Source organism: Anomaloglossus baeobatrachus, chromosome 3 (genome assembly GCF_048569485.1).
Source record: "Anomaloglossus baeobatrachus isolate aAnoBae1 chromosome 3, aAnoBae1.hap1, whole genome shotgun sequence".
Taxonomy (NCBI): Eukaryota; Metazoa; Chordata; class Amphibia; order Anura; family Aromobatidae; genus Anomaloglossus; species Anomaloglossus baeobatrachus.
In genome coordinates this window covers 624,788,200-624,810,872 of record NC_134355.1, presented here as the reverse complement: position 1 = coordinate 624,810,872, position 22,673 = coordinate 624,788,200, and the positions used below count along the sequence as shown (strand labels likewise).

At 49.7% G+C, this 22,673-nt stretch overlaps 1 protein-coding gene across 4 annotated transcripts in view; it reads right to left on the bottom strand.

Moving 5' to 3' along the window:
• Positions 1-22,673, bottom strand: part of LPIN1 (lipin 1) — a 279,658-nt gene that overhangs the window by 150,099 nt on the left and 106,886 nt on the right. Inside the window, exon 1 of one of the 4 annotated variants that reach the window (XM_075341119.1) lies at positions 17,948-18,062. The exons of the other annotated variants lie outside the window; for them this stretch is intronic. Coding sequence (XP_075197234.1) covers positions 17,948-18,025 — 78 coding nt within the window. The 5' untranslated portion in view covers positions 18,026-18,062. Of the gene's footprint in view, positions 1-17,947; positions 18,063-22,673 lie in introns of those variants that run through there. 4 annotated transcript variants of the gene reach the window in all.

The window sequence follows — 22,673 nt, the reverse complement described above, 5'->3', positions numbered from 1 at the left end:
ATACCCCAGTGTGTGTAGAGCTGCCATGTATACCCCAGTGTGTGCAGAGCTGCCATGTATACCCCAGTGTGTGCAGAGCTGCCATGTATACCCCAGTGTGTGCAGAGCTGCCATGTATACCCCAGTGTGTTCAGAGCTGCCATGTATACCCCAGTGTGTGCAGAGCTGCCATGTATACCCCAGTGTGTGCAGAGCTGCCATGTATACCCCAGTGTGTGCAGAGCTGCCATGTATACCCCAGTGTGTGCAGAGCTGCCATGTATACCCCAGTCTGTAGAGCTGCCATGTATACCCCAGTGTGTGCAGAGCTGTCATGTATACCCCAGTGTGCAGAGCTGTCATGTATATCCCAGTGTGTGCAGAGCTGCCATGTATACCCCAGTGTGTGCAGAGCTGTCATGTATACCCCAGTGTGCAGAGCTGTCTTGCATACCCCAGTGTGCCCAGAGCTGCCATGTATACCCCAGTGTACAGAGCTGCCGTGTACACCCCAGTGTGTGCAGAGCGGCCATGTATACCCCAGTGTGCCCAGAGCTGCCATGTATACCCCAGTGTACAGAGCTGCCGTGTACACCCCAGTGTGTGCAGAGCTGCCATGTATACCCCAGTGTGTGCAGAGCGGCCATGTATACCCCAGTGTGTGCAGAGCTGTCATGCATACCCCAGTGTGCCCAGAGCTGCCATGTATACCCCAGTGTACAGAGCTGCCGTGTACACCCCAGTGTGTGCAGAGCTGCCGTGTATACCCCAGTGTGTGCAGAGCTGCCGTGTATACCCCAGTGTGTGCAGAGCTGCCGTGTATACCCCAGTGTGTGCAGAGCTGCCGTGTATACGCCAGTGTGTGCAGAGCTGCCGTGTATACGCCAGTGTGTGCAGAGCTGCCATGTATACCCCAGTGTGTGCAGAGCTGCCGTGTATACGCCAGTGTGTGCAGAGCTGCCATGTATACCCCAGTGTGTGCAGAGCTGCCGTGTATACCCCAGTGTGTGCAGAGCTGCCGTGTATACCCCAGTGTGTGCAGAGCTGCCGTGTATACCCCAGTGTGTGCAGAGCTGTCGTGTATACCCCAGTGTGTGCAGAGCTGCCGTGTATACGCCAGTGTGTGCAGAGCTGCCGTGTATACGCCAGTGTGTGCAGAGCTGCCGTGTATACGCCAGTGTGTGCAGAGCTGCCATGTATACCCCAGTGTGTGCAGAGCTGCCGTGTATACGCCAGTGTGTGCAGAGCTGCCATGTATACCCCAGTGTGTGCAGAGCTGCCGTGTATACCCCAGTGTGCCCAGAGCTGTCGTGTATACCCCAGTGTGTGCAGAGCTGCCGTGTATACCCCAGTGTGCAGAGCTGTCGTGTATACCCCAGTGTGTGCAGAGCTGCCGTGTATACCCCAGTGTGTGCAGAGCTGCCGTGTATACCCCAGTGTGTACAGAGCTGCCATGTATACCCCAGTGTGCAGAGCTGCCGTGTATACCCCAGTGTGTGCAGAGCTGCCGTGTATACCCCAGTGTGCAGAGCTGTCGTGTACACCCCAGGGGATCACTAATCCTCCCCAGTATGCAGGGAATGAATAGCTGATGCTGGGCTTGGAACCTGTTCTTTAGTTCAGGTATCAGTGCCGGGTGGAAGCCATTGTTATATGAGACCATCAGCACCAAGTACATGGGGGCCTTTTATAGTAAGACATCATCGCTACCCCCAAATCACTGCCAAGTTCATAGAAAGGTTCATTCTGTCTAAAAGGTTGTGACAGCATTATGGCTGCCATTACTGGTCACACAGCACTGGTGTAGCCGCTATTCAGGTGTATGGGAAAGCTGGGTGATGGGCAGTAATGCTGCAACTCTCAGCGTAGATGTGAACCAGTTTTGTAGGTTTCCAGCCATTGGGCCCGGACGACCCGGCAGCCGGTGTCACACATCCACACTGCGCTGTCACATTGCACCATCTCCTCTAGTGATTTCCTGTGGAGTCACAAATGTTACCGAATGTGTGGCAGTCGCCGGTCACATAGGACTCACCAAAGATTTCAACACAAGTCTCATGTGACTGATTCACAGAACACGTCCGTTTTACATAAAAATAATAACGCTAAAATAGTCGCACGATAGCAAGTAACAAGCGAGCCGTCCAATGTCTGAACATGGCAGCGGGGAACGAGGAGTGGGGAGGTATTATTTTTAAGTCAGTGAGTACACTGTAATACTATATGGAGGGCTATGGCATATGCATGATGCAATTTAGAGGACTATGTGGGTGTATTATTGTCGCGCCCAGGGATATGGGGTACTCGGTTCTGGGCAGTGTACATCTTGGGAATGTCACGGTGGTGGCCGTTACCCGGTTCCGTGCCCTGGGCTCTTTTTGTAATGGGGATATTTACAGGGGATTAGTGAATAAAGTTTATTCGTGACGCCACTTGCGATGTTGCGGCTAAGTATAGGGAGCCGCCGCTGCTGAATGTCTCTGCTGGGGCTGGTGGTGTTGGCAGCTGGTATGGTAGTCCCTCCGCAAGTAGGGTATTGCCCCAGCGGGTGTATGGTGCAGTGGGCATCGGAAGAAGGAGTCCAGACAGGTATTCAGTGCAACTGGTTTACTCACTGCTGGTAGATGTTCACTGGTTGCCCGAGGTCGGCTGGTTTCGCCTCCAGGTCCCCTTCGTCCCAGTGCCAGTTTGGTTCTCTGGTATCTTCTTCCCCTGCACGTGTCTATGGTAAGTGGGTCCCCGTGGTATAGAACAACTGGGGGTCCCCGTTCTGTGGTTTGTCCACTTCTGTCCCCCTGACGGCAGCGTGAACCCTGTGGGGATGGAGTCTCTGGTCCTCTCCCCAGTTCTCCTGTTCCTACTGAGTCTTCAGATTCTTTAGGGTCAGCAAGGTCATTGATGGTCCCCTCGCTGTGCAGGTGTTAACAGGTCGGCTTGAAGCTCTTTCGTGTCCTATGGTCCTGTACCCCATCGGTGCGTAATTCCGGGAGTACTCCACCGTACGCCACCGGCAACCAACTCTCCTGGCTACCAGGTCACCGTCAACCCAAGTCAGGACGTCACTCTGCTTCCACCTTCACTCCTCGCCTGTCTGACACTTGTCTCTGACTACTCTCCACAGTCTGCCCCTCCCACCTGGTCAACTAGTGGACTGGAGTGGCTCCACCTCTAGACGGCCATCCATTTGTCCCACCCTAGCTGGGTACCATTGTATGGGGGATTGTTGGGGAAAAACTGGGATTATCTGGGTTTTTGTTGGTACCGGCACTGGGGTCTGGGTCCCTAAGGGGGTAGGCCCAGTATCCTTATGGGAATACAGAACCTTGTAGCACCCTGATGGTTTCAGGGGTGCTACATTCTAATATATGGAGGACTATGGGGACTGAATTATACTATATGGAGGTATATGGGGATTGCATTATACTATATGTGAAATTAATAGCACTATATAAGTAACATAGGTAAAAATAAATAAAATAAGTATGCTGAAATCCCTCTATATACACCATGAGCTCATACACAGCCCCCCTATATACAGTATGAGCCCTCACATAGCGCCCTATATATTATGAGCCCTCACATAAATCCCCTATATATTATGAGCCCTCACATAGACCCCTATATATTATGAGCCCCCACATAGCTTCCTATACACAGCATGAACCCTCACATAACCCCCTATAAATTATGAGCCCCTACATAGCCTTCTATATACAGTATGAGCCCTCACATAGGCCCTATATACAGAGTGAGCCCCCACATAGCTTTCTATATACAGCATGAGCCCTCACATGGCCCCCTATATACAGTATGAGCCCCTACATAGCCTTCTATATACAGTATGAGCCCCTACATAGCCTTCTATATACAGTATGAGCTCCTACACAGCTTTCTATATACAGTATGAGCTCCCACATAACCCCCTATATACAGTATGAACCCTCACATAGCCTCCTATATACAGGATGAGCCCTCACATACTCCCCTATATACAGTGTGAGCCCCTATATTAATCCTTCCATGTCCACACTACTGGGGTGGCTTATCAGGTGTTCCCATACCTTAATTAACTATTTCCCCATTTAAACTTGTGATTTTCAGTAACATGTACCAAGGTTTAAGAGCCCAGTGCTCTAAATGCGTCTGGTGTGCGGTGTGACTGCGACTACATGTATTTTTCCTAGACCTGGTATAATACTAAAGTTTGGTTAATGTGAACTTTGTTTTTAAAAGAACTTTTCATTAAAACGAGATTTTACTACAAGCTGGAAGCTGGATCGTCTTTAATTCAATGCTGGGCAGCAGCGGGATCATTTGCTTCCATACCGCCAGGAAAGTGGACGGATCTCAGCTGGATATTACATTATTTTCTTATGTGAGCCCCTATATACATTATGAGCCCTCACATAGCTCTCTATATACAGTATGGGACTCACATAACCCACTATATACAGGCACATTTTATACACATATAAAAAAATAAAACACACACACACACCCCAACACATACTCACCTTGCTCCTGTTCCTCCGGCGCTCTGGTCCGGTCCCCAAGACGCCATTTCTTCTTGTGGCCGGTGTGTACATGCTGGCACCAGCTGATGATGTCATTGTGTGGCATCCCTGAGGCTTCCGTCGCCACAGGAACATTGCACCCCATCCAGCGGTGTGATGTCCCATCCTGGGTAAGGAAAGGAGTGAACGCCGGTCCACAGGCAAATCTGCACTACACCCATTGTTAGGTACACACAGGGACCAGGGACAGTGGCAGCAACCTTCCCATGATGTATGCTGGGAGGGGCCGTAAGACCCATCCATGCTCCCATAGGGTGGTAGCTTAGCAACTGGGTGGGTGGGAGGAGCCAGCCGAGTGTAGAGTAGACAGGGAAGGTCAAGAGTAAGCAGTTAGTTAGAGAGATGAAGTGGAGGGCGAAGGAAGGAGTTCTGCGGGAGGCAGAGGAGAAGGAGAGACAGTAGGAAAGAGCTCTAGTCAGTCAGGAGCAAGAGAAGAAAGTGACGCTTCCTGGTGAAGACCCTGGGACCCAGAAGGTCCAGGTGACACCAAGTAGAGAAAAGAAGGGATTCCAGGGCCACAGATAGCTTTCAGGCTCGTGGCCTGTTCCACAGGAACATCGGTGGAGGGATGAAGCTGCACACAGGGGACGGTCCCTAGAAACTGGAGGAGGAGAAGTCAACTCCAAAAGTAAAAACCGAGGCCCAGGGAAGTTGCAAACTCCCCGGGCCACAGCCCACAGCAGAACCTCTGGAAAGGGGGTAAAACTACCAACAGGCAAGCCCCTGGCCCGGAGGCTGTAGTGGAGGCCGAGCCAGATTCAGCCAACAAGGGCAAGGCTTAAGGAGTCAGCTGAAGAAAGAAACACATAGAGGGGTGCACCGGCTTTTATTTCAGGATCTACCCAGGATCGGCGGAGGTCCCTGACAGTGGGTTCCAGCAGTCCAAAGGCACCAGTGTGCTGCAGCCCAGGAACTGTGAGTAAACATCTTGAAATTGCACCCCCTGGTGTTGTCTCCGTTATTCCGCCTGCACTATTCCATCACTGCATAGACTCTTATGAGCACCAACTGTTGCCCTGGGGCACTGCTCCAGCTGTGGGGAGCAGGACCATCCAAGCTGCCATTACATCAGCCCCGGAGGCCTCATACAGCAGCGGCGGCTTAATAGCCGCAAACCACAGGTGGCGTCACGAATAATATAAACTTTAATCACCCCCAAGTCATCAGCCATATTAATTGACCCCACCAGGGTACGGATTCGGGCCCAGCCACCACTGACGACCCCCGGACTAGTCCGGCCCGGCACCGGGTGTCCCATAGCCCTGGGGTGGGCGAGTCAATTGCGCCCCCACATCAAAGAACGGCCACAGGAGCTCCCCTGTACAGCACACAGACATCGTGTGACTCCAGCCTAAAGCCTGCTTTACATGTTACGATTTAGCATACCATATCGTATGCGAGCGTAACCGCCCCCATCGTATGTGCGGCACGTTCAATTTGTTGAACGTGTCGCACAAACGAGTAACCCCCGTCACACGTACTTACCCGTCCATACGACCTCGATGTGGGCAGTGAACATCCACTTCCTGGAGTGGGAGGGACATTCGGCGTCACATCGACGTCACGCGGCAGCCGGCCAATAGAAGCGGAGGGGCGGAGATAAGCGGGACGTAAACATCCCGCCCACCTCCTTCCACATAGCCGGTGGGAGCCGCAGGACGCAGGTAAGATCTGTTCATCGTTCCCGGGGTGTCATACACTGCGATGTGTGCTACCCTGGGTACGATGAACAACCTGACGTTCAATTTTTAGGAATTGAACAACGTGCATGCGATGAACGTTTTTTCGTTCAATCGCAATCGCACGTAGCTGTTACATGCTACAATGTAACTTACGATGCGCGTCACTTACGACGTGACCCCGCCGACACATCGTAAGATATATTGCAGCATATAAAGTGCCCTTTAGGCACAAAAAAAGCAACAAAAAACTGCACAGCACAACTACATCTCTAAATGCACGCTGACCATGAGTTTTCATGAAGTCATATCCACTTTGCTTGAAATGTTAAAGGGGTTGTCCACTACTTTTAGATTGATAGCCAATTCTTAAGGGTGCTTTACATGCTGCGACATTGCGATTGCTAGCGATGTCGCTGGTGAAAGCACCCGCCCCCGTCAATTGTGCGTCATGGGTAAATCGCTGCCCGTGGCGCACAACATCATTAGCCCCCGTCACACGTACTTACCTGCCTAGCAACGTCGCTGTGACCGGCGAACCGCCTCCTTTCTAAGGCGGCGGTTCATTCGGCGTCACAGCGGCGTCACTAAGCGGCCGCCCAATAGAAGCGGAGGGGCGGAGATGAGCGGGCTGAACATCCCACCCACCTTCTTCCTTCCTCATTGCGGGCGGCCGCAGGCACGATGTAGTTCCTCGTTCCTGCGGTGTCACACATAGCGATGTGTGCTGCTGCAGGAACGACCAACAACCTGCGTCCTGCAACATCAACAATAATTGGGATTTGAACGACGTCTGAACGATTAGGTGAGTAATTTTGATCGTTAACAGTCGTTCGTAGCTGTCACACGCTACGACGTAGCTAACGAGGCCGAATGTGCGTGACGAATTCTGTGACCCCAACGACATCTCGTTAGCGATGTCACAGCGTGTAAAGCGGCCTTTAGGCTAGGTCATCAATGTCTGAAGGCCAGAGTTTGACACCTGGCTCTCCCAAGCCTTTTTCTGTTCCAGTGACAGCAGCAGACAGCTGGAAATGCTCAGTTCTGGAGTCGCTTCATGTTCTGATAGTGGCTGCAAACGGGTACTGCACATATGCCTCCCATTCAAGTCAATAAGAGGTGAAAGTGCAGTATCCGGCTGCTATCAGAAGACAGGGGAGCTCCGGAACTGACTGTGAGGGAAATCCTGAGATATGGTGAGAATTATGACGTAGAGTCATGTCAGTCAGCTACTCCCTGATGTCACCCCCCTCCCTTCCCACACAGAGATTCCCCTCAGATCACTCAGCATTTGGAAAATCAATTACACTGCCAAGCCAGAGGAAGACCCCCTGGGGGGATATGTCCATTCATCAAGGGAGTGGGTGGGAAACTGGAAAACCCTGAGAAGTTTCAAAGGGATTAAAGATCCTCGTTCCCAACAGGAGTTCATATTCCCAACTCCGTAACATCATACACAGTTATGATATTACCGTGCGTCTGAGGCATACACCCCCTACATTGTTAAAATTGGGACTCCAAGCCGCATCTCTGCATACCCTTGAATTCTTTGTCGCGCCCTGGGGCGGTGAGATACAGAGAACTGTAAGTAGGAGTCCGGTAGAGGGGTCGTGCTTGGACTCAGTAGGCAGAGGGGACACAGATGGATCTGATGACACCAGAACCGTCCCGATCGGACCTTCCAGTCCGGAGTTGCGGATAATATTCACTTTGGGATATTATTTTAGACTCAAGACAGGGGTGGGGCAGTACACCCCTGTGAGGTCACCAATAGGGGAGGGGACATGGATTGTAGCCAGTTTGATAAAGACGGTGTGAACATTTTTGGCTTGTCTTTACTCGGGGGTCGTGTGTACTATACACATGTGAGAAAGTCTATGGAACCCTGGTCGAACGGCACCCCCCCCTAGCCAGACGAATAAAGTAATTGATACAACTGAGATCTGTTTGTGACCCCGTCTTATCTGTAAATGTACTATGACCTATATATATATATATATATATATATATATTCTGTAAATTCCATATTGTACATATTGTAGTATCTAGTGCGCTCTTGTGGCGATTAACAATATATAAATTAATCTTGGGCTGTTCTGTTATCTCGATCCTGAATCCCACGTCTGTGGGCTCGGCTTAATAGTTATCGTAATCGATTGGTGGCAGCGAGTTTATGCCAAGGATCATTGTGGGGCAACCAGTGAGATCTGGTAGGATTAGATTTATTCCGGCCGCGGGAATTGGAGGAATATATACCTTACTCTCACTACGGACCCTTCAATCATCGGCATAGTAGAATAGCGGCCTCCTTGCTTATTGTCGGGCAGTTCCATAATTGGCCTAACTATAAGAGGGGCGTTAGAGAGCAAGTCACGTGCTCAGTCTGTCAGGTGGAAAGGAAGGCTGTTCCTCCCGCTTCCTACCCCCCCCTTTTCGTGATACTGACCATTTCCGGCCACCGGCTACCGCTGCCAGCACCGACAACAGCTGATCGGTGGGGGTGCCGGGTATCGGACCTCAGCCAATCAGACATTGATGACCCATCCTTAAGGGTACTTTACTAGTTTACTAGCGAGATCTTTCTAAGGGGGCGGTTCGTGTGGCATCTCAGCGACATCACACGGCAACCGTCCAATAGAAGCGGAGGGGCGGAGATGAGTGGGACGTAACATCCCGCCCACCTCCTTTCTTCTGCATTGCCGGTGGACGCAGGTAAGGAGATGTTCCTCGTTCCTGCGGTGTCACACATAGCGATGTGTGGTGCCACAGGAACGACTAACAACATCGTACCTGCAGCAGCAACGATATTAAGTAACGGAGCGACGTATCAACGATCACCGTTTTTGGTTGTTTTTGTGATTGTTGATCGTCGCTCCTTTGTGTCACACGCTACGATGTCGCTACCGGCGCCGGATGTGTGTCACTGACGATGTGAAACCGACGATATATCGGTAGCGATGTCGCAGCGTGTAAAGCACCCTTAAGGCTAGGCCGTTAATGAAAAAGTAGTGGACAAGCTCTTTATATGCAGCAGATTTTCTACATGAATGAACATGGCTTTATATGCCTTCCTCCAGGATAAACTTCTGACTATGGTTCAAAAACTGCGTCACAACCTGCATGTGTGTGTTTTCAGTCATGGGTTTCGTTTCCGTTACATTAACTTTCAGTGTTTCCATAATGGGGAAAAAGGCTGCATGAGAACATCACAGGATCAAACGTCATTATCATGCAATAGTTTGCAACAGGTATATAAATATGATACCTCCTTACTGATTTACATATATATTCTTGTTGACGGGGCATTGAGACAATTGTTAGTACCTGGACAGTAAAATTAGTCAGTGGATTGTGAGCATGGATTTCCAAAACAGCTGTCACTTGTCACGTCTTCCTTTTTGTGGATCAGCCAGGAATGTGCCGTATTACATAAGAATATGTCATGTCCCTTCATATCCATTGTGTGTGTGTGTAAGGTGTGCGTGGATAAGAGGATTAGGATCTCATGTCGCCTCCGCTGACACCTGGGAATACAAAAGACGCGTCTACACAAGGAAGATTTCAGTGTTTGGATGATGTTAGCGTTATTTTATAGAAAAGTGGTGAAATGCAGAGTGGGGGGAATGGGAACTAATGGACGCATCCAGCCTCCTGACACCAATATAGAGAGATAAGAAAAGGTGCAGGATCTTCAAGGTGACCTGAGCATCCACTCCTTATCCACTAAGTAACAGTCTATCTGCTGCCACGTATTACTGCTGAGCTCCGGTATAAATAAAACCTGTACATAAGGTGCAGGGATCACAGGAATAGCAAAGGCATATTACACACCCATGTACACCTTGTATTAGGGGAATTATAATGACTCATTGCAAAACAGATTTTACTAAGATTAAAAGAGAACCACACAAGCCACGGGCGGCAGGAATCGGTCACTTGCAGCCGCTGTTCGTTTTACTCTGAAAGGTTTTCAGAGAAAACTTACTTTAAAAAGCACATGCATCTCGGCTGACAAGACTGTGGCAGGTCCCCGGTGTCTTCTTCGCACCCCGCTGCAGTTCTCTACACATAAGTCAGAGATTGAGCGTGGGAATAGCCCACAGAGATTGGCAGCAGACCAATCAGCCGAGACACAGTGTCATGGGTGACACAGTCATGTGGTTTCTGGCAATAGAAGGTCACAATGTTTGGCTGTGCAAAATGATCTCTGACTTTCTATTGTTCCTGCTGTTAGTATTCATTGTATTAGGCCTCTGCCACATTCACGTGAAAATCACGCACGTGCCGAGAGACACGTATTTCCCCTGCGTGTTGCGTGCAGGTAAGTACGTGTCTCTGGTACGTGCGTGACACGTGTGTTCTACGTGTGCTATCCGCGATAACACACGTAGAACCGGTAATTATTATACTCACCTGGTCCTTCCTGATGTCCGCGCTGCTGTCCGTGCTGCTGATCCTCGGTCTCCAGCCCTCCCGTCTCCCTGCTGCTGCTGCTGCCAGGCAGTGAAGTGAATATTCAATGAGAATAATGAGCGGCGGTCGGCAGCAAGTGGCAGCAGCGGCAGAGACAGGAGGGCAGGAGAAGGTGAGTTAATGTTTGTTTTTTTTTCACTGACACGTGTGTTTTCTCCGGCGCCTGTCACACGGCACCGCATCCACACTACACCCGTGTGGTACGGGTGCGGGCCGTGTGACACCCGTGCTGCGGGAGAAAACACTGACATGTCAGCGCTTTGAAAAACGCACACACGTACAAACGCACACGGACACACGTTCCGTGTGGTTTTACGTGTGTGTGCCTGCTACAATAGGGTAGCATTGGTTAACGTGTCTCCGTGCCGCTGGTACGTGTAAAAAATGACAAACACGTGCCGGCGGCACGGATGTGTGTCACAGGCCTTAGGTAGCTTTGCTGCTGGGTTTTCATCTCTTCCCCTTTAGGACCCAGTGGAGCTCACCTTTCACCCAGCTAATTATCAGTATTCTCCATGTGTTTAAATATGCCCTTCTAACCTGGACTGGTGCTGGTGATATTATTCAGTTAATTCAAGCTCAGGTTGCAAGCAAGAGGCTTGTACTCATCTGTAGTATCGTTGCTGAACTTCTGCCTGAGTCATCTGTGGATAAGTAGTTCATGAATTTATCCTCCTGTGTGTTCTCCTTGTGTCTGTGTCTCCTCTAGTGTTTAGTAGAGTTGATGAAGATCTTATCCTGTCCATTTGCTATTTAGGGCCTAGCACTAGGGATATCTAGTATCAGATATCCGGCTTGGCACATGGGTACTGAACCTATCTAGGGTGGTGAGGGTCACTATGGACCAGCGGTTGGTTTGATCAGGGGTCACCATCTCCCACTTCCCTAGACACAGGGTGTCTTCCCTTTCATCATTCACTTGGTACTCCTCTGTACCTAGCGTGACACATAGGCCCCGAGTCATTCTGACAGGGATTTTCAAAGTAAATACACAAGTCTCATCAGGTGGTCTCGGATTTAATTAATAATGTATGCGATTTCTACTGAGAAATAAGGTGATGTCTCTAATTAGAAATGTATTATAGTTCTCCTGGTTAGTTATGTTGCTTACCTCATGTGCAGGGCATTGCTTTACCTTAGGTATCCATGGTTATGACCATACATAAAGTCACAGTTAGCTAGTTGCTACCAATGCTAATGGTCATAACCATGGATACCTAAGGTCCTGCAATGCCATGAACATGAGGTAAGGCCTGTTTCACAAATCAGTGAAAAACACAGTTGTTTTTCACTGACGTGTTAAAAACGCATATGTCCCTTCGTGTGCCATGATTCACGGCACACCTGGGTTGTCCTTGTGCAATCCATGATACATGATCTGTCATCCGTGATTGCACATGGCGATATACTCACCTGTCCCAGCTCCTGCTGTCCGTGGTGCTGAAGAGTCCCGCGGTGCTGCATCCAGCCACGGCTGTCTTTCACCTCTGCATCTACTTCCCGGTCGGCTGTGTCATAGGCCCCTTTCACACGTCAGTGATTCTGGTACGTTTGTGCTTTTTTTTAAACGTACCAGAATCACTGACATACGCAGACCCATTATAATGAATGGGTCTGCTCACACATCAGTGATTTGTCACTGCACGTGTCTCCATGCGGCGTACCCGCGTGTGCGTGATTGCTGCACGGAGACATGTCCATTTTTTTCTGGCATCACTGATGTCCCACGGATCACGCAGTGGTGTGATCCGTGAAACATGTGCCAGAAAAAAACGTGCATTTAAAATAATAAACATTTTAACTCACCCGGCTTCAGCCGCGCTCTCTGCAGCCCGTGCAGCCTGCTGCTTCTAAGCCGGCTGATTACTGTCGCGCATATTCATTATGCGCGACACAGCCGACCCAGAAGCAGCTGCTGCAGGGGTCACCGCCGGCCGGATGCTGCACCGCGGGAGGATTCAGCACCATGGACAGCGGGAGCGGGCGCAGGTGAGTTGTTTTCTAAGTGCAATCATGGGCCACGGAGAACGGAGCCCGGATTGCACTTAGACAACCCACGTGTGCCGTGATTCACAGCACACACAGGGACATGTGCGTGTTTTACACGCCAGTGAAAAACGTCACTGTTTTTCACTGACGTGTGAAACGGGCCATACATAATGAATATGCACCATAGTAATGAGCCAGGCAGGAAGCAGCAGAGGCAGAACACAGAGTTGCTGGAAAAGGTGAGTTAAAAATGTTTTTTTATTTTTAACATCTGTGATTTTTTCTGGTATGTGTTTCACGGATCACACCACAGCGTGGTCCGTGGGACATCAGTGATGCCAGAAAAAAACAGACATGTCTCCGTGCGGCAATCACAGACACGCGGGTACGCCGCACGGAGACACGGTCAGTGAAAAATCACTGATGTGTGCGCAGACCCATTGATTATAATGGGTCTGCATAGGTCAGTGATTCTGGTACATATAAAAACTAGCACATACATACCAGAATCACTGATGTGTGAAACAGGCCTGAGGGACATAGTGAATCAGAAGAACTATACTACATTTCTAATTGGAGATATTTGCTAATATAATTATAACACCTACTACATATTGGGATAGGGTCTTGCAGATAGGTTTCCTTTAAAGGGTTATTATCATCCTGTTTGATTTTATATTTTTGTGGGAAACGTTTTAGAAAAACTTATATTTTATCATTTAAAATTCCTGGTGTTTTTATGTGTAAAGGCCCCGTTACACGCAACTACGTATCTAACGATATATCGCTGGGGTCACGGATTCCGTGATGCACATCCGGCCTCGTTAGCGACGTTGTTGCGTGTTAACGATGGAAAATACTCACCAAATCGTCCATCGTTGACACGTTGTTCATTTTCAAAATATCGTTGATCCTTGAGGACGCAGGTTGTTCGTCGTTCCTGAGGCAGCACACATCGCTACGTGTGACACTTTGGGAGTGACGAACTACAACTTATCTGCGGCCACCCGCAATGCGGAAGGAAGGAGGTGGGCGGGATGTTACGTCCGCTCATCTCCGCCCCTCTGCTTCTATTGGGCGGCCGCTTAGTGACACCGCTGTGATGCCGCACGAACCGCCCCCTTAGAAAGGAGGCGGTTTGCTGACCACAGCGACGTCGCTTGGCAGGTAAATATGTGTGACGGCTCTTAATGATTTTGTGCGCCACGGGGAGCGATTTGCCTGTGACGCACAAACGACGGAGGCGGGTGCTTTCACCAGCAATATCACTTGATATTGCTGCGTGTAACATCCCCTTAATACGGGCGTCACACGGGATGATAAACCGTGCGATCACACCCGCCCCTGTCGTTTATGCGTCACGGGCAATTAGTTGCCCATGGCGCACAAAGTTGTTAACCCCCTGTCACACGCACATAACCTCCCGGGCGACATCGCTGTGGGCGGCGAACATCCTCTTCCTGAAGGGGGAGGGACATTCGTCGTCACAGCGACGTCACACGGCAGCCGGCCAATAGAAGCGGAGGGGCGGAGATGAGCCCACCTCTTTCCTTCCGCATTGCCGGCGGCCGCAGGTAAGCTGTGTTCATCGTTCCCGGGGTGTCACACGGAGCAATGTCTGCTGCCTCGGGAACAATGAACAACCTGACGTTCGATTTTTTTAAACTGAGCGACGTGTCAATGATGAACGAGAAGGTGAGTATTTCTGCTCGTTCACCGTCGCACGTAGCTGTCACATGCTACGATATATCAGACGATGCCGGATGTGCGTCACTACCGACGTGACCCCAACGACATATCGTACCGTGTGACGCCGGCATAAGAGTCCATTAGTTGATTGATAAGGGGGCTTTACACGCTACAATATTGTTAATGTTTTATCGTCGGGGTCATGTTGTTAGTGACGCACATCTGGCGTCATTAACGATTTCGCAGCATGTGACACTTACCAGCGACCTTAAGCGACCTCAAAAATGGTGAAAATCGTTCACCATAGAGAGGTTGTCCCAAAACCAAAAATCGGTGATTGTTGATTATCAATGTTGTTCGTCGTTCCTGCGGCAGCACACATCGCTGTGTGTGACACCACAGAAGCGAGGAACGTCTCCTTACCTGCCGCCGGCCACAATGCGGAAGGAAGGAGGTGGGCGGGATGTTACGTCCCGCTCATCTCCGCCCCTCCGCTTTGATTGGCCGGCCGCTTAGTGACGTCGCGGTGACATCGATGTGATGCCAAATGTCCCTCCCCCTTGAGGGAGGGATTGTTCAGCAGTCATAGCGACGTCGCCGACCAGGTAAGTGATAATGTTCGCTACGGCAGCGAACACACGATATCGCACACACAACGGGCGCGGGTGCTTACAAGCTCGATATCGCTAGCAATTGCTAGCGATATCATAGCGAGTAAAGCCCGCTATAGTCTTCTCTGTATGACTGTGCATGAAGGGATTACTGTCAATCACTGAGTAGGACCGCCCACTGGACTCATGTGCATACAAGGACCAGGGATTTCAAGTAATAAAACACAAGTTATACCAAATCTTTTCCAACAAATTGATATATCATTCTGCTCACTATTTCCTCTATACCATGCTGTCCATGGATAGGACTGCATCTACAACATTACGGATTACAGGGACTCTGTCAGCACAAAGTGAGCTTGTAAACCAAGTGCAGGCGCTCGGTGCACCCTTCGCATAATCAAACATTTACGCGCACCTTCCACCTACTTGTTTTCCATCTCTGCCCTTCTCTGGCTGTATAAAGCCAGAACTGTTTATCAAAAATAAGGGTGGGGGATGAGATAGCGGGAAAACAAGCAGGTGGGAAGGTGCACTTTAATGTTTGGCCACACTATGAAGCACCGAGTGCCTGCGCTTGGTTTGAGCAGTCATTCTGTGCAGATAGTCCCTTTTTATGCTGTGTGCCCACCATCCGGACATGATGCATGTCCTCACCTGTGGGTCCGCGAGTGCTCCCCGCAGGACACCATAGCTGCCCATGCCCACAATCAGTGTTCGGGCCTCTGCAGTCTCTCTGTTCTCCGTGCGGAGAACGCATGCGGCTCCGAAGCAATAAGTTGACATGCTGTGGCTCGGGAAGCCGCACCGTAGCCCAGTTTATGCAATGGGAAAAACAAACATTTCTAGAAATCCCATTCACTGTGCTTGTACAGTACAACGCAGCATTTTGGATGCAGCAAAAACATGAATACATGCTGCATCCAAAACTGTGAACCCTGATTGTGGGAACGCAGCCTAAGGGGTACTTTGCACGCTGCGACATCGCAAGCTGATGCTTGCGATGCCGAGCGCGATAGTCCCCGCCCCCGTCGCAGCTGCGATATCTTGTGATCGCTGCCGTAGCGAACATTATCGCTACGGCAGCTTCACATGCACTTACCTGCCCTGCGACGTTGCTCTGGCCGGCGACCCGCCTCCTTCCTAAGGAGGCGGGTCGTGCGGCGTCACAGCGACGTCACACGGCAGGCGGCCAATAGAGGCGGAGGGGCGGAGATGAGCGGGACGTAAACATCCCTCCCACCTCCTTCCTTCGTACAACATCGTACTGTCGCTGCAGCTCAATTATGAAAATGTCGGACACTACACGATGATACGATTATGACGCTTTTGCACTCGTTAATCGTATCATAAAGGATTACACACTACGATTTCGACAGCGACGCCGGATGTGCGTCACTTTCGATTTGACCCCACCGACATCGCACCTGCGATATCGTGTGCAAAGTACCCCTTAGGCCATGTTCATGTAGAGACCCTCAGGGCACTACAGGGAACTGCATCCTCTTGGGGATGCAGGACCTACCCCCTGGGACCTGGAGTACCAGTGCCGATTCCATCAAAACACAATCAAAATCCTAGTTCTCCGCTCCACACTGGGCATAGAGGGTTAACCATGTAAGGGGATGGTCGCCTTGGGAACGAATCCCTGGGTATAGCCAGCCTGGTGGGAGGGGTCAGCAGTCAGTCGGTAGTCGCTAGTGAGTTGAGTGGCACACAGGAGAGGTGTGCAAACGTGCCTGAGCTGGCTCCGTGTAATGGTGACCCCAGGAACACAGGAGAGAGGTCGCCAGGATGGGTACTGGAGATACCGCTGGGAACGGAGCATGCACGGGGCACTGGGCCCTAGGTCAAGCGTCAGTTTCAAACGGTGTGAGGACACCTTCACGGACTTCACCGTACCAAATAATCCGGAGGCATCAGCAGTAAACTAGGATCGGGGTTCGGACACTTACCTCCCCGCAAGGTCCGCACTGCCCGCCATATGGAGAAAGAGACTGTACCCCAAAGGGACAGTCGGGGCCCCCAAAACGCTCCACTCTACGGGGACCCAATTAACTGAGAGTGCTGGGGACAGAGCAACCTGGGTCACTAAATTGGCACTGGTCCTCCAAGGGACCTGAACCAGCAACCCCTGGGTCCACAGTGAGTAGAGACTGTTAATGACAACCTGGTGTGGTCTCCGTTATTGTCACCATTACGTCTCCCAGGCACAGTCCTACCTACGGAGGGCCTACCATCACAGCTGCTACTATCACCAGCCCTGGGAGTACCCACATTCAGCAGCGGCGGTTCTCCATCCTTAACCGCAACCCGCAGGTGGCATCACATGACAAAAACTCTTATCTCCTCTGTAAATACCCCCCATTACAAAAGGGGCCCAGAGCACGGGACCGGGCAACGGCCACCAGAGTGACATTCCCATTTGTTACTGCCCGGGACCGAGAACCCCATATCCCTGGGCGCTACATTCACACATTCAGTATTTGATCAGTATCTGTAAGGCCACATTCATAAATTCAATATTTGGTCAGTATCTGTAAGGCCACGTGCACACGTTCAGTATTTGGTCAGTATCTATTGGTAGTATTTGGTAGTTTTTTTATCTCAGTATTTGTAAGTCAAAACCAGGAGTGGGACAATCAGAGGAAAAGTATAATAGAAACACGGGCACCACTTCTGTATTTTTCACCCACACCTGGTTTGGCTTAAAAATAACCAAATACTGAAGATGTGAACGTGGCCTAAGCAACAGCTTTGAGGAACACGTCAAAAAAAAAATATATTGTCACAATTCTCCCCCTGTAGGACAAATGCATAAAAAGACAAAAACAAAAACAGTGTACCCAATCTAGACTAATCTATATAACATAAAGTGATAACATTTATATCACCTCCGATATGTTGTTTACGGCTATTATCAGCTTATAATTTACTGGAAGATGTTACAAACCGTCGTCCTTTTCACTTCAGACTCGGACAAGAAGCTGTTGCACTTCAGGGAGTGGAGGATCTGTTTGACTCTTCCCATAACGCGGCGCCCACAGAGGTGAACCTTGTCATTGGATTCATAGAGGGCTCCAGAAATGCCAAGGTGCCAGCGTATCCCTGGTTCCTTACAGATATGGTATCTGAATCTAGTGGAGCAGATGGCAGCCCGGGTAGAGAATCCAGCATGCTTTGTTATATGGCAGGACAGCACTTTCTAGTAGATGTGCGCTGCCTGTTAATGATGCTGTAAGCTCATTCTCTGACCACAGCAGAATAGGCAAGAGGGACGAGCAACCATCACACAGGGCAGGACGGTGACAAAGGCTGGGAGAATGTGGACGGTTTGTTTACTCTTCATACCATATAAATATCTGTCTAAAATCCCAGATCCGATATTACTACGGTAAAACCTTGGATCGGTGACCTAATCAACAAGAGGTGGATCATGAGAAGAGCCAGGAAAAGACACCTACTGTGCGTATAGAAAGAAGGAAGAAAAGGTGAAAAGGGCAACCAGCAAGATGGATGGACAAAGCACAAAAACTTGAAACATCAGGAGACTTAAAGCCCGCTTTACACACTACAATATATCTTACGATGTGTCGGCGGGGTCACGTCGTAAGTGACGCACATCCGGCATCGTAAGGTACATTGTAGTGTGTAACAGCTATGTGCATTTGAATGGTAAAACGTTCATCGCACGTCGTTCATTCGTCATGAAGTGAACGTCAGGTTGTTCATCGTACCCGGGGTAGCACACATCGCAGTGTGTGACACCCTGGGAACGATGAACAGATCTCACCTGCCTCCTGCGGCTGCCGGCCAGCAATGCGGAAGGAAAGAGGTGGGCAGGATGTTTACATCCCGCTCATCTCCGCCCCTCCGCTTCTATTGGCCGGCTGCCGTGTGACGTCGCTGTGACGCCGAACGTCCCTCCCACTCCAGGCAGTGGATGTTCGCCGCCCACATCGAGGGCGTATGGACGGGTAAGTACATGTCACGGGGGTTAATCGTTTGTGCGGCACATTCAACAAAATTGAACGATATCGTATGCAGAATCGTAACATGTAAAGCAGGCTTTAGAGGAGGGGTTGTCTCTATCAAACAATCCCAAAACAAGTATCTGTGCGGCAACAGTAATTCCCTATCCAATAATTTCCATATATACTGGAAATATGTGAAATAGATATGATTTTATTATGACATCTTAGAAAGGAAGTGTACACAATTTTTAAAACATTTAAAATAATTCCAACAAACTGGAAAAAATACACAAATCTGCATCAGTCTCACTGAATTTAACCATACAGCCAAGGAATTATTTGTAGTGTCTATACAATAATAGATGAATCTAACCCATACATGTAAAACACAGATAATAGGTAACATAACCTGAAACCACATCTGTAATAGGTGCAGGATCCCACAAATACTACCTGTTCATGTGCATGGATGGACAGATTTCAGTATAACCACATTGGCAATGAGGTATGTAGATCCCTCGGCTCCAAAAATACCAATGTAAAAAGGAGAGGATGTAGAGTGGCCCCACAGGTTGCACAATCATGCCAATGGCTTCATCAGGGGTAGAATGGTATCTGGCACAGAATTTCCATTATTACCATTATTATTTTTCTTGGTGGTGCTAGAATTCCCCATTTGTTTGTCTCTATCAAAATATCCATCTAAGGACAGCGATCCCAGCAATACAAAGCGCTGTGATCATCTGCTCGGAGGATGGTATTAGGTGCCTAGTTAAAATCACCAGGATTTTCGTATATAACCCAAGGCCAGTGCTATACTGGCACTATCAGGCTGATTCTATACATGCCTGTAGTGGTCAGCTCGGATGTATAGGTTTTGAAATCCAGGAAAGTAAAGTTTATAAAAACATCAGCTTCTTGAGTGACAGCAGCTGAGGATCAGATAATATCTGGGTGTGTATTCATACTTATCCCCTCCCTATGTTAGAATTAGTATAAGTATTATACAATCAATTTAATTTTTGACCTGCAGGACCTGTGCTGAGGACATACCCATGTGACCAGAAGAGGCGGGGCCTCAGTCAACAAAGCTGATACCAGGAAGCAACATTTTTCGGTTAGCCGAGGCCCCGCCCCTTCTGATTACATGGTATGACCTCAGCACAGGTCCTGCAAGTCAAAAATTAAATCGGTTGTAGAATATTTATCCCCTCCCCCTGTTAGAATTAGCATAACTATGAATACCCCCCCTCCCCGCTATTATCTGATCCTCAGCTGTTGTCAAATCTCACTTTGCACTAGGACCAATGTTATTCAATGAAGGAGAGCAGATGGTCTGCTTTTGTCTCATCCAGATTCTGGCTGAGCGAAAAGTCGCAGCATGCTGTAATTGTCAGCGAGAGCCATGTCACTTGCACCCATACAAGTGTATGGGTTTGAGAACAACATCGGACTGCACTCAGATGACCTCCAAGTGCAGTGCAATATACGCACAGCCTGACAATGGAGGAGATGGAAAGATTAATCCCTCCCTCTCCTCCGCAGCTCCCGGCCTCTCCTCGGCAGCACCCTCCCTCTCCTCCAGAGCTGTGATCCCATCGCAGGATTGCATCACAGTTGCATGACACTCGACTCACACTGGCAGCACAGCAGGAGCTGAGAGTGATTAGCATATCGCATCAGATGCACTCGCATCGAATGCCATTAGGTCGTGTGAATCCAGCCTTAGAGGAAATCTGTCACCAGCAGGGGTGGACATACCATGGATGCAACTTGAGAAGCCGTGTACAGGCCCAAGAGGAAAGGGGCCCGTACACAGTTTCTCAGGTGGAATTGTGCACTGTGATGAGATGTTGGACTGTAATGGGCCGATATATTGTTCTTGCGCAGGGGACTTCTCTCTCCGTGTCCGCTCCTGGTCACCAGGTTAATGCTTGTCTGTAAGAAAGCAGTGTAAAATAGGGACAATGCTGCGTCACTTACTTAGCGCCTTGCTGTAGTTTTGATAATATCGCTATTTTACTTCTATATTTCTCAATAATGAGCTATGACAACATCGGCACCACTCATTAAAAGCTTTCTGCCTATGACGCACCCCAGGGCTTTGAGGTACTTGGTCCCGGGCCTTGAATTCACTGGGACGTATCACGGGTGGCCGTTGCCTGGATCCGTGACCCTAGGGGGGGGTTGCTTAAAAAGGGATTTTGTACAAGGGAAAAATAAAAATAAAGTGTTTTTCGTGACGCCACTGGCGGTATGTGGCTATATGGGTAAAGCCGCCGCTGTAAAGTCTCTCACTGCTGGGACTGGTGATATTGGGCAGCTTGGATATTATGGCTCACCGCAAGTAGAACTAGGCTGCAGGGGAATATGATGGTGGTTGTAGTATGGTGATGTAAACGTATAAGAAGAATTCAGACAACACAGTGGCTGCGGTTTAACTTGTGCTTTACTCACTGTTTTGGAGTGGCTGCCACCTGACTGGTGCTGGTCTCTACCAATCCGGTATTCCCTTGGTCCCACTGTCGGTGTAGTGACCTGGTGAGCTTTACTTCCATGCACCTGTCTGTACTTGGTGGGTCCCCGTGGCCTGAAGCGTTTTGGGGTCCCCTCCGGTTGTCATCATCTTGGCCCGTATGGCAGGCAGCTGGAACCTCTCTTGGGTCGGACCTCTGTCCCCATTCCCAGGTTCCCTCTTTGCTGCTGTGCCCCGGACACTAACGTCGGTGAGGTCCTTGATGGTCCCCCTCACTGGGCAGATTTTATCAGGTGAGCTTGTAGCATCCTCCTGAACTAGGGCTCTGCACCCCACCGGTGCTCGGTCCTTTGAGTACTCACACCGTAATCTCCCTGGCAACCGTACTCCTTTAACTCAATCTGTCACTTACACTCTCCGACTGTGTACTGAATTCTGACTTAACGTCTTACTGACTGAACGTCTTCCGACTACTGTCTGACAAGATGTCCGTCTCTTATCACTCCACTGACTAGCCCCTCCTCCTTCCAGGTTATTGACTAGTGGATTGAATGAGTCCCGACCAATAGGTGGCCATCCATCAGGTCCGTCTCTAGCCTGTTACCCAGTCTGGGGAAAAGGCATGGATTTGTGTGTGTGTGTGTGTGTGTGTGTGTGTGTGTTGTGTTAGTTACCAGCACTGGTCTTCCAGGAATCCGGGGTTAGATGTAGTACCCTGTGGCACCTGACACTCAGGGGCGCCACACCTACACTTTGCATGAGCAGAAAGCTGATATTCAATGGTTGGAGGCGAGAATAGGCAGAGCTTGTGAGTATGGAAGGCTAAGTACAAAAGCATGAGCTCATCATTGAGAAGACTTGCAGAGCTGCTGCAGATAATACAGTATTTTATCAAAATTACAGCAAGAAGCCCAGTAAGTAACACCAAACTGGAATCAGGGCTCCCTTACTATATGTTGCTTTCAGATGGGGCAGCATTAAATAAGGGACATGTTCTCTATAATGTACTTTTAGGCCACTGCCACACTCACGTGAAAATCACGCACGTGCCGAGAGACACGTATTTCCCCTGCGTGTTGCGTGCAGGTAAGTACGTGTCTCTGGTACATGCGGGCCATGTGTGTTCTACGTGTGCTATCCGCGATAGCACACGTAGAACCGGTAATTTACATACTCACCTGGTCCTTCCTGCTGTCCGCGCTGCTGTCCATGGTGCTGATCCTCGGTCT